This window comes from Struthio camelus, chromosome 4 (genome assembly GCF_040807025.1).
Source record: "Struthio camelus isolate bStrCam1 chromosome 4, bStrCam1.hap1, whole genome shotgun sequence".
Taxonomy (NCBI): Eukaryota; Metazoa; Chordata; class Aves; order Struthioniformes; family Struthionidae; genus Struthio; species Struthio camelus.
The window spans coordinates 42,195,780-42,208,271 of NC_090945.1; the positions used below are offsets into that span (position 1 = coordinate 42,195,780).

The following is a 12,492-nucleotide window of genomic DNA, read 5'->3' on the forward strand; positions in this document are numbered from 1 at the left end:
AAGAAAATTGGCAGATGGTAAATCCTGGTGAGGTGAATAAGAATGAGGAGAAGGACAGGGTAGCATACAGAATGAAACAGATCACATAGTTAGACATTTTCAGAAAAAGGATATGTGGTTTCATAAAGCCAAGTGCAAGGTCACTCATCTAAAAACAAGAATCTAGATTACACTGGAACAGGAATAAATGTATCTTGGAAAGCATCATCTGAAAAAGAGGCAGGAGTTGCTGTGGATAAGGAAGTTATTATAAATTCTAGGATCATTTTGTAGCATAAGCAAGCAACACGATGTTTGGATATGTAACAAAGTAACTGGGAGTAGAAAGAACATTTTTACTTCTGTATATTGCAGTGGTGGAACTGGTACTAAAACACAGCATTCAATTTTGACTTGCCCATGCTAAATTCAATGAAAAACTAGAAGGGAACTTTTCCAGTTAGAAGGGATCCATAACAATAACTGGAAATCTGCTGAAGGTCCTTTACATTAAAGGAGTTAAAAATCTCCGTCTTTATTGTTTTTTTCAAAAGGGAGACTAACAAGTCACTTTATCACATTCTATAGGTACCTCCATAGGGGAAAAAATTAGATAAATACAGACCCTTCAATTTAGCACATAGAAGTTAATGAGACAGGAAATTTGAATAAAGACTCTCAAATTCAAAAAATAAAAGATACAAAAACAATTAACCTTAAATTCTGCAGCTCCAAGGTTCTCCTTGACATTTTCAAATCAAGGCTGAATCCTTTCTTGTACATTTTTTGCTTCAGTTAAACGCAAGTCATTGCAGTTTCTGAACTAAACATGTAAAACAAATTGAATGAAATTCCCTATCTATGATAAAGTTAGATTAGATGATCTAATAGTCTCCCTTAAGTTTTAGATTCTATTAATCTCTCTGAAAGAAAAGAGTAAAATTCAAGGAAACCAATTCTTGAACCAATTCTTTAAACACAGTCTGTCTCCTCTTTGGTTAAATTAAACAGAAAAGATTAGTTAAGGGAGGAGAGAAACAGGCAAAATGTTAATGAATTACATGCTAGAAACAAAATTCTTACTGTAAACGTTAAAACTTAATAAAGATGATCTGCACAGTTTTATGAGTGTGCCATACAAGTCATACATGTGATTATTTGATTTCAGACTGTTCTGAGACTCCTACCAGAGCATGCTCCAGTATGGCAATTTTCCTTTGCATTTCCACAAGGACAGTATTTACTTTATAGAGATCAGAACAAATCTTATTTTGAAAGACATTTATAACAGCCCTTTTCCCCACATGCCATTCCAATAGGTAACTACATAAATTCTAATGCAGCAGAGTTATGATATAATTGAATAGTTATGAGAATTACTCATAACGCACAAAAATCATAGGGAGTGCTGCTTCTTGTTAAAAACAAAGCCAGCAAACACAGCCCAAGATGTCAGGCATTCAGGATTATGATCACAGTATTTATAAGCAATATCCCACTTCAAGTTCTTAATTTTTTCTCTTCTCTTTTACCTCTATTTTAACCTTGTCTTGTAGGATTCTTCATTTTATTTTTCATTCAGAAGAGAATATAGGACACTGAGTTTTTCTTAAATTAGTGATAGCAAAAATAAATAGTAGAACTTAAATAATAATTTATCCCTAAGTAATAGGGAGAAAATATATAAACAAGTTTAGCAGACAAAATGCAGTTCTGCCTAGGATGTATGGGGAAAAAAGGCAACAAAATTCATTAAAAAATTTTAAGAGGAAAGATGATTGATATCCCTTCTCTCAGCTCCACATCCTCCAAATAAGGAATAAATAATGCCACTGATAATAATTAAGCAAAATCAAAAGTCATAAAGAAAAAGTCAAAAAGTAGGGGTTAGGGCTCCACAAGATAGACTGATCCAAAAGTTTGGGATATCAATGTTGAAAGTGAAGATGTAATTTACATTAGTTGTAGCTGAGCTAACAGGTGTCACAGAGTATCAGCTGGCACAAAGTGCTATGTTGTTATCATTAATGCAAAAATAAAAAAGGAAGAAATAATTTTGTTGTTGTTTTTCAGATCTCAGTGGCACAACACAGGGAGCATAGCTCAGGAATCTTAATCTCTGAAGGAAAATATGCAGCCATAATTTAGTCCAAGTTGCAAGTCACAAAAAAGGACATACATCTGTTATCCACTAACAAATGAGCAACTTTTTATCGTCAAATATAACTGACACTCACTGAAGCAAATCTGAGGAAAAGGGTCTTAAAGACAAAACAAGAAACTAATTAAAATTTTGTTATGTCATCATTACATTTAACAACTATTAATGCTGCATTACAAATTAAGTTTAAAACACCTTCAGATTAGTTTTTAAGCTAATATACAATAACCAAGCTGTTTATAGATACAGCTCTACTGATCTATAGAAGACTCTTCTACTACAATATAGCATATTCTTGAAAATTACAGATAACTACACCTACATGCACACAGCTAAATAAACAGTTGGATTTAATTTGCTATTTTAGAATTTGTTCCTTGAGTGTATTTTACACCAGAACACTTGACTTACTGTTTACAAAGATGCTATACATATACCAATCTTGTATTTATCTACAAACACACAAGGATTTGCAACACTGTTCAAATATTCACCATACTTCATGAGAAGTCTGTCATGTTGATACCACCTGTGCTCGAAGTGTATAAAAATTATATGCAAAAAAAGGTATATTATTTGTTTAATCATAAAATAGTCCCCATAACTTCCACCCATCTTTCCTTGAACAGTGGTAAACCTTCTATAGTTTCCTGAAAGTGAGCAGTTAATTTGATTTTTCGTTTTTTGTTTTGGTCTCCATAGCTGGAATTAAATGACACTGAGAAAACATTGAAATAAAATGCAGGAATAACAATTAATTTTAATAAAAATGTAACATATTTTTATCTATGTTAAGCTATAGTAAATAACAGAAACATGCAGATATTTGAGATATTTAATAATAAATAAGAATGCTAAATTCTTTCTTTGACTTCAGAAGAGTAGATCATTAAAAAGAGGGAAAATGAAGAGGAAGATCTATTATTTATAATTATCGTATATTCAACTTGCTTTTGGATCCTGCCACTTGAGGAAAATTTTCCCTTTTCCATTACATTTTATTAGCTCTCTACTATAACAAATAAATAGAAGGAAAACAGCTCTAAGTTTAATCAAGTATAGATTGTTTCACTTTCACACACAAAAGGAACTTTAATTTCACTGTTGAGCAAGACGAAGTACGCTTAAAGCTTATGTATCTTTCACTGATGACAAACAGAAAAGGTTTACTGTTATAAAAGGGCAATTACAGCATACAGAAATAACTGCATTCATCACCGGGGTGGGGGGGGGGGAATGAACCCACATTTTATTCCCATGTCTCCCCATAACAGTGCTGATGCTTCTCTCCTATATAGCAACAGTGATATGTAGTAATCAAGCACTCTAAATAAGAGAAACACTGAAGTTCATTTGTATTAAATTCTAGCTTGTTTTGGCATATGATAAGAGAGAACAGATTTTAAAAAGTCATTTTGCAACTGAGGAGTCATAGCCAACCACAGAAGAATAAGTTATCTTCCTTTATTTTAGATTTATCTAAATTCCTTCAAGGTGCAAAAAAGCCTTCAAGAAACCACTCCGAAAGATGCAATTACTAAAAGCCTTGTAGATACGTTGTATTTATATTCAGTCAGAGGTGATGATGATGATGATGATAATTTTGCCTAATTTAAGCCCAGCCTGCAGAAGATGTAGATATTCTTTTTGGTTAGTACCTGCCTCCTCATCAGAGTGGGCTACAAGATTATCATCATCAGTTAGTGCTTCTAAAAATCAAAGCCACATCTGACTTGCCAGTGTACTATTTGGATACTTGAACACGAAATGAGTTAGCCTGAGCACTGAAAACAGCCAAGTTAGAGAAATATGGTAAATTTATCCAGACAAAATAAGTTTACAGTTAGCCTGCAGGGAGTGGCATGATCCCACAGCTTTTATACCTTCATTACAGAATGTCTTTATTTACCCAGTATAAATGTCACAAAAGTTACAGATTTTTTTGAACTACAATTCTGTATTAAATTACACAGCCATATTAAAAAAAAAACTAGATGACAGAACTGTTCAAATGAAAGAAAACAAATAGCTTGACAGTTTTTAATTTATTGCTATAATACTTGAAGTAATTGGTTTTTTTAAACTTTCTCACTATTTGAATTAGCTATTTAATAATTTTGCTGTGACAAAATTATTTTACTCTGCAAGAAGAGTAAACATTTTTTTTTTACATTGAGATGCAAATACAAGAAATTTACAATTTCTGAACCAAAACAGACCAATAAAGTTTCCATGTTACTGTCGTCATTTCAAATCTCCAAGTGATTCATTTGAATTTTACATTAGCTAGGATGAATATACAGACAGCTATAAGATAATAAAATGCGGTCAAAGAACCTGACCACTCCCATACTCTTCAGCACGGCAAGATAGAGGAACTGTCAAATTTAGAATGCAGCAAAAACTGAAGTTTTAGCTCAAATTCACATGAACATGAGCTACTCAGGATTCCTTGTTTTCTAAAATAAATATGCTATTTTTCATACTCCACTAATAAGCTTAAATTTAAAATGCAGAAAGGCACTATTATGTATGATAGGCCTGCATATTGCAAAATTTTACTGGAATTGTAACTAAAAGTGAAGATGAAAAAATTATCTTAATACCAAGAACATTTTCAAGAGTACAGTAAGGTCTCCCATTCAGTCATGGGGAAGTGTCAAGACCTTTCAAAAGCATCCCCCCATCTCTTCCCCCCCCCCCCCCCCCAAAAAAAAAAGACAGCAAACCATCTTCTCAACGTTAATGGGCCCATCATTCTCTCACAGCCAGGGACCTCTCTTACATTATAAATCAATACCTACAACCTTCTACGTAGGATATTCAAGAATGGCTTTTTGTATCTTCTCTCTTGCTAAAGCAAGTCCAATTTGTAGAAATAATGATTGCTATCATATACATTAAGGGCAGAAGACAGTAAGAGCCTAATCCGATTTTGCAAAAAATTCTCAACTTATGACGTTTTTATGTTCAACCAAAAAAAAAAAAAAAATCAGCTGGATAAATCATAGCAGGAGCTAAAAAAAAGTGTCAAGTATCCAACTATCATAAATAATGCTCTTAAAAAAATAATGCCTTTAATTTAAAAATATTGCACTAAATTCTCTTAATTTGCCTTCCTGTTTTGAGTTTTAGAGAAAAATGGAATCACATGCTCAGTTTGTTCTCAGTAACTATGCACCCTCCATCAGACAAACGCTAAGATTTACAAATATCGAGGCTATCCAGGTGCTGGGTCTTAACCGCAAAGCTGCATGCTATTATGGATATCAAAGATCATTCAGTGTCTCCTTTCGTCATATGAAAGGCAGACAAAGGCTCTTCTTTAGCTGAAGCTGCTGCTACCCAGAAGGCTTCAAGAGAAGCACATACATCATCACTTTTCTTCTTTGCTCAAAGTGATTAAAGAACAGTTTCTAAGGGCAACAGGTCAGCTCATTGTTTCTCTTGGCATAACATGCAATAACAAACCACACAGCACTAATAATGAATTTATTTTCCATTATTCTTTGGATTAGTTAACTTAATCTTCCTGCTATGAATTCTAGTTAAATCATAATTTAAAGTGTCATGATTGGGTTTTTAGGGTGTTTGACATACTTGTGAAAAAGCCTTTACTTATAGTTCCCTGTATAAATTCATTTTTACAGATGAAAAGTATGTAAAAAAGTATGTAAAACAGTGTTGACAATTCTGTACTGTAAAAACTTAAGGTTTTTTTTTTTTTTTAAACACTTTGACTGGAAGGAAAAAAAAAATTGGAAAAAAAAAAAGGCATAGGTATAGCAATTGATGCCTGAGAAGAATTGTTTCTTTATATACATCTGCAAAATATGCAAATGTCTCTTGATCTTGACCGTTCGCACAAGTACCTTAATTCTAATTCTCTGCTGAAAAGATTATGATCCCCTGATAATCAGGTGATGAATTTGTAGTGATGAAAAATATTCAGTTATCTTCCAGTGCTTAAGTAAGGCTATGGCAAAGAAAGCAAACTATTTTCTTTAAGGCTTTAAAATTCAGTTTCTGTTGCCAACCAATACATTAATCACTATCACTGTTTTAGGTGTTGATGATATATATGTAACAAGTATTACATTTAAATATAAATATCTGTGAATCCTATGTATGTTATATATATTAATACAGTATGTAAATCTAAAAAATATTATTTTAAAAATATATATATGCACTGAACTCCTGTGAAAGCAGAAAAAAATCTAAAATTCTTATCAACTATAGAAAAATGATTTTCTCTCTTTTTAAAAAATGTATAATTTATTATTATTTAAAATTCACCCATATTTGCATGCAGCTTTTATTCATAGGAAATGTATTTATTCTGGAAGTTGCTACTTAAACTCGAAAGTTAATTATAATGGAAATGATAACTCCAGCTGTTTTGAAAACCATAGGTATTATATCTTCACTTTTAAACAGTTTTTAACTCTGCCCCTCAACTGAAAGGTGTGATTCTGATCAACACTGCCACAGAGCAAACCGTACTTCTCTGGAATTTTAAGTGGCTTTGCAGTATTTGACTCATTAACACAGTTATGTCATGATTAGATTTCTCAAACATGGACCTCTGCATGGGTTAGTAAATCAAAGTACATTTGCTATACTCTTCTTACCCTTTTAGGCAGCCCTTTAGGTAGATTAAAGCTAGCACTGTTATGCCTACCAAAGCAACAATTCTTGGTTTAGATCTCTAATTAGTAAGTATAGCTTGCTGTTTAGATTGCTATGATTCTTTTTGATACTGCTACTCTGTTCCTTTAGATCTCTAAGTTATTTTGCCATCTATATAAAACAACAATACTCACATAGTATAAAAGCGTTTTAAGAGATCACTTTATTGTTTTAGAAGTCTAAAATACATCTATATGGTCAGACTTTACAACACTTTGTTGCTTTTGAAAGGAAGAGATATGAAAAAAATACTAATAATACATTTAAAAACATTTATTCCCTCTCCCTCTTATAGAGGAATTGTTCCATACACAGAAGCGGATAATAAATGCAAAGATAACACTGAGAGAAAAAAATAAAATAGCTCTTGGTCAAAACAACCTGAAGTGTTTTAACTCCCAAACTTAAAATCCTTAATACTGTTTTGAAATTTCTGAATAATTAAGTTGTTCCAAAATTCTTAAATAAATTCTTCCATCTAAGAGGCTCACAGATATTCTCTAAAGTGAAAACAACCTAAGACACAATATGCCAAATACGCAAATGGCATCACTGACTTTGCAGTCCCGGTAAAGGCATTTGAATAGCTATTATGCTTATAAAATCTAAATCTTACCTGAGATAATTCATTACTATCCACAAGTCCATTGTTGTCAGAATCAAAATAATGAAACATGTGATCTACGAGAAGCTTCTTTAAAGACATTTTCTCATCGATGTTTTTGTCTTTTGACTGTGCAACGTATCTCCGGTTTTGTAGATCCAATAACATATTTTTCACTTTGTTGTATTCAGTAGGTTTACATTTATCTCCTGAAAAGGAAATATACAATACAAGCTTATTTGGAATTTCATTTCTTTTGAGAGGTTTAAAAAAAAAAAAAAACAGCAGAGTGTATTGACATCTCTTAACAACATTTGCAGGGTTGCTTTATGAGGTAAGCAATTTGTTCTGCAACCATTTGATCCAAATCATTTCCTTATCTGGTTTTCAGAACAGGCCAAAAAAATGATTGTGCTGATTCCAGGTACTTTGTGCTAAGAAAGTTTTCTGTCTATGGAAACTAAGAAAATCCTTTTAATAGTTTCTAAGCCCACTCCTTCTACCATTTTAGATCATTCTGGAACACCATATCTGAAGATTTTTAAAAATGTTATCTTGGGTAAAGCATTTTGTTTAAACATTCATGAAGAGAATACTGTAATGTAATATATGCCGTAAAAACAGCAAACATGATAGAAAATGGTGCATTACAAAAAGAATGTATTTTATAATGACATTTGACTTCAGGAGAAATGACAACTGAGTGCTCATAAACTAACTCTATCTTTTATCTACTGGACATACCAAATTAATTTGAGTAAGGGAAGGTGGGTTGCCAGGAGATAAGAAGGGGTATCTGTGACATGATCCAGTAGTCCCGTCATTATCAAATCTTTTTATAAGGCTGAAATTGCTACAGTGAACATCCTGGAAATACTGATCATAGTCACTACTTATAAAACAAAACACAACATAGCCAATTTCTGCTATTCTTACACATCAATCAATGTATATGTTAAATAAAGCAAATGTTTGGAAGCTTTTGTTTTTATTAGGATGACCTTAAAATTTCAAAACAGTTCTTTGTTAAGACAGGACATGTAAATACAAACCCACAAAATACAATTATTATGACTTTCTTACAAGAATACATTTACACTTAACTGTTTCTTCAGTTAGCTCAAAGTCGTGAATTCAAGGCCTCAATGCTACGCTGCTTAGCAAAGAACGTTCCACTCTTGTTTTTAGGTGCCATGGTGAAAATTAAATCTTAATGAGGAACTATGGGTTTAACCTCCTAGCATGGAGGTTAAACTGTGGAAGTAAGACGTTTCCAAGAATCTAAACCACTCTAGGGTGAGAGCCTTCTGTAAGCTACCGCCTGAGAGGTGGCTGCTGACAATCCTAGCTGAAACAACAGGAAGAAACAAGAACAAGCTATTTTTAACTGACCGTCCAAGCTACACATAATATTTGCATATTTATCCTGACCTGCCAGAGGCACGGAGACTGAGGGCATACAAGGTGCAACAGTTGAGCTCTGTGTGACTGCTTTTCAGGGGTCAAATACAGGGATGCCCTGTGGAAAAACTTGTTTATTCCTTAGCCTTTCTGAAGCTCTCATAGGCAAACTTTGACTTCAGAATGAAAGGAGGTTGCAGAAGGTGCAGAAGGAAGACAGCACTTTTTCTTAAAACACTAATTCATTTCGCTGAAATCCAGGAAACTGGGCTAGTATCACCTTTGTTTCCTTTAGATGTAACTTTTCTGACTGTAGTATCATCAGAGTTTGGTTTTCCTTTGGTGCAGTTGAAGTCTAACACAACCGTTCTATCCACAATTTAAATAGAAAATATATATGACATGTTGTGCACTTCAATTTTACCAATACTCCTGGCAAAAATATGAAGACAAATTCTAGCTATGCATTAGGTATTGTAGTGCTCAGAGCTAGTTACCGTGTTCAGATTGTATCCTTTTTAAATTATTTTTGACAAAAAAGTTCACAGTCTATGACTCTAGAAATATTTCTAACTCAAGAGATACAGAAGATAAAGTTGTTTCTTTTTTAATAGTATCAGTTAAATCCAAGCTTTGTCACAATACCTATGATGAGTCACTACAGAACTGAATTATTATTATTTTTTTAAACTTTAGGTATAGGTCACTGTCTCTCACTTTAATGATTGATTGAGACTTGAATGTATACTCACTTCTCCCATTAAATATTATGTTCTCCACATTAAAAGAAAAAGTCATGTAGCACGAAGCCCTCCATATGGAAGATTATATAAAGTTGACTTAAGTTCAGAAGACAAAATTTATATTACAAATTACAATGAAAATAATTTTCATTTTAAAAATATTTAATTGAGAAGTTCAATCACAATATAATAAAGACTTTTTGTGTGCCTTTGACATTTGTTTAAGATATAAAGTTCACGGAACGGATCGACTATTTTATTTGCTCACAATATCTCCTCAGTGAAAAAATGCAGACAATGCTATATTTTCGGGAACGGTATATCTTTTTCTCTGTGATTCCCATTGCTTAGCGCACATTACCGATATTAGCAAAAGAGTCATATAAGGGCACATACTATTATGTATTTATGATCTATATTTACATTTTTACAGAATTTACAGAAGGGAAAAATAATTCTTTTTTTTTTTTTTTTTAATAACAAACTATCTCATGCAAAGGCAGCTGTGAGAACCCTATTGGTAAAACAGGTTAGACTCTCTCAGAAATTTGCAGTAGTAATAAATTAAGATTAGGAGGCAGTTAAATTTTTGGCCACATTCCTAGTTAAGCTACCAGAATGTTATTTCCAACCAAATATCTTACATTAAATTGCACTAGTATATACACTGTTTATATTACTACATCAACAAAAAACCCATAATTGCCTGTAACAGAAATGAGCAACATGTTCTCAATCATTCTACACTGAGATAACAACTCTTTTCTATTTTTACTATTCCTATGATTTCCTTTGGAAATATTTTTCATCATAAAAGTGGTTCAAGCTTGTCAATATGTTGTATTAATTATCAACAGAAAAGAGCAAAGTCTCTTCAATATTAATGAAAATAGAATTAGGAACAGTGACTGTTATTTACAGAGGAAAAACAGCTAATTATTTTATAGATTCTGAAACAATAATCATAATGAGTTTGTGGAAAAACAGCTACAAATAAAGCAAATGGAGTTCACAGAGCAATTTCATGTTTCTACAAACCACCTGTGATAGATGATTATTTTTTACTTAACAACAGCGTTAAAGCCTGTCCTCTCTAAGGTGTTGTCTGCACCACTTCTGTAAGATAATAGTTCTCATTTCCCCTCTGTGTGTACCTGCTCACTCTACAGATCACCCCGAGTCTGAATTACAGTTCCAGTTATGATAGTCCATTCATTTCTCAAATGCTTGCTAAGTCTGGTGGAGCCCAGTACAATTTTTTTTAGTGTTTAACTACTTTTTTTGAGAGGCGGTCCTCATGATGAAAAACACTGCTAAGACCTTTCAGAAAAGCACTTCTTCAGTCATCAATTATGGTTTAAAAGAGATGCTATTTTATCTCTCATTTATCTAAATAAGTTAGTCTAACCCATATAGAAGACACCCTTTATCAACAGTTGCTTTCTCAGATGCATCAGACTTCCTTTGACCATACTGTGCCACAGTTCTCTATCTATAATATAGAAGCAATATTCCCCTTCCCCTCTATTGGAAAAGTATGTCAAGGCCATTGCACTCGAGCACAGTTTGCATATAGGAGAGTGAAAACCACCACTCAGGCATCTGAGCACACTGTCAGTAGTCTACAGAATCTTAAAAAAGAGTTTACAAAAGAATACTAAAAATACATGTTTTCATTTCTGTTGCTCTTGGGGGGGGGGGGGGGGGGGGCGGGGGGCGGGGAGGGGAGGGCTCCTGACAGTCCACAATGAAAAATGTAAAAACAACTTGATTTATTTGTCCTTCAGACACAGTGTGAAATTAATCTATTTGATTAAACCTTGGGAGGAAGGTAGAAGTTCAGAGGCCTGGGCAGAAAGGGTACAGGCTGCACTTGATGAATGGTTACCTTACCCGTTTCCCCACCTTATTATACTGACCAAAGTTATCAAACTGATTTTAAAATGTGTGATAGAACTAGGGAATATGCTTCACTATTAGAAAAAAACACATACATACATACATAAATAAAAGTAGCAATCACAAACACTAGTGAAGTTCTTTAGAATTCGTTTTCTTCACATAATTTCAGTTTATGTTGCAGCAAGTCAAACGAGAATGGGGAGAAAAGCATTATCTGCTACTTATAATCTTTAACCAGTATACCTACATATACCTGCTTACACTCTTCAAAAATAAACTGAATAGTGTATAGCAATGCTACCCCAAGGCGTAGGTAAATTCAGCTTTTTCTATTACTACATTATTTTCCACTACATTTGGCTGAGAGAAGTAATCTCCTGTAATAGAATTATTTCTTAAATTTTGATCTAATGTCCATCTCTTAAGTCTCACTATGCGTTCTAACACAGATTTTAGGTTAGTGACAATCTAACCTTCAGTTTATGACTGAGGCTAATTACAGTCGTGACAAAATAAGATTACACAGCTGCACTGCATTAAAACATCTGAGTTTTATACAAAATTCAAGACAGTCTTTATGCCAAGGACTCTATAAAAATGAACATAAGGCCAAGTACAATAGAGAGGTATAAGCGACAGACAAGATCATAACGAAACGATTACGCTGCTAGTCAACACAACGCACAGCTATTTTAACAGACCACCCTCTTCTCCTTGCCATGATGGCCTTCTTCTGTAATATATAAGAAAGCATAAAGTAGGTGTTTAAATTAAGAGAATGAGGCTCTGCTGATGTTTACAGAAGACCTCTTCCAGGCTGCAGTAGCAGCACAGGGAAAGAATTAAGAGTCATTTTACTTGTGTTCTAATTTAATAAGAATTACTTGTAAAATAGTTACTGAATGGCACACAAGCGCTAAATAGAAATCAAGTACGACAACTTTGAAGGTGAGGAAAGACAACTGGTGTTTAATGTAATGGAGAAGGAGGAACTACTGGAAATGTTATAA

General features: G+C 33.3%; 1 protein-coding gene across 3 annotated transcripts in view; it reads right to left on the minus strand.

The window, feature by feature from the left end:
- FSTL5 (follistatin like 5) overlaps positions 1-12,492 on the minus strand; it is a 332,339-nt gene that overhangs the window by 147,443 nt on the left and 172,404 nt on the right. For all 3 annotated transcript variants that reach the window (XM_009677159.2, XM_009677155.2, XM_009677157.2), the window contains exon 5: positions 7,449-7,645. In XM_009677159.2, the coding sequence (XP_009675454.2) occupies positions 7,449-7,645 (197 nt within the window). The remainder of the gene's footprint in view (positions 1-7,448; positions 7,646-12,492) is intronic.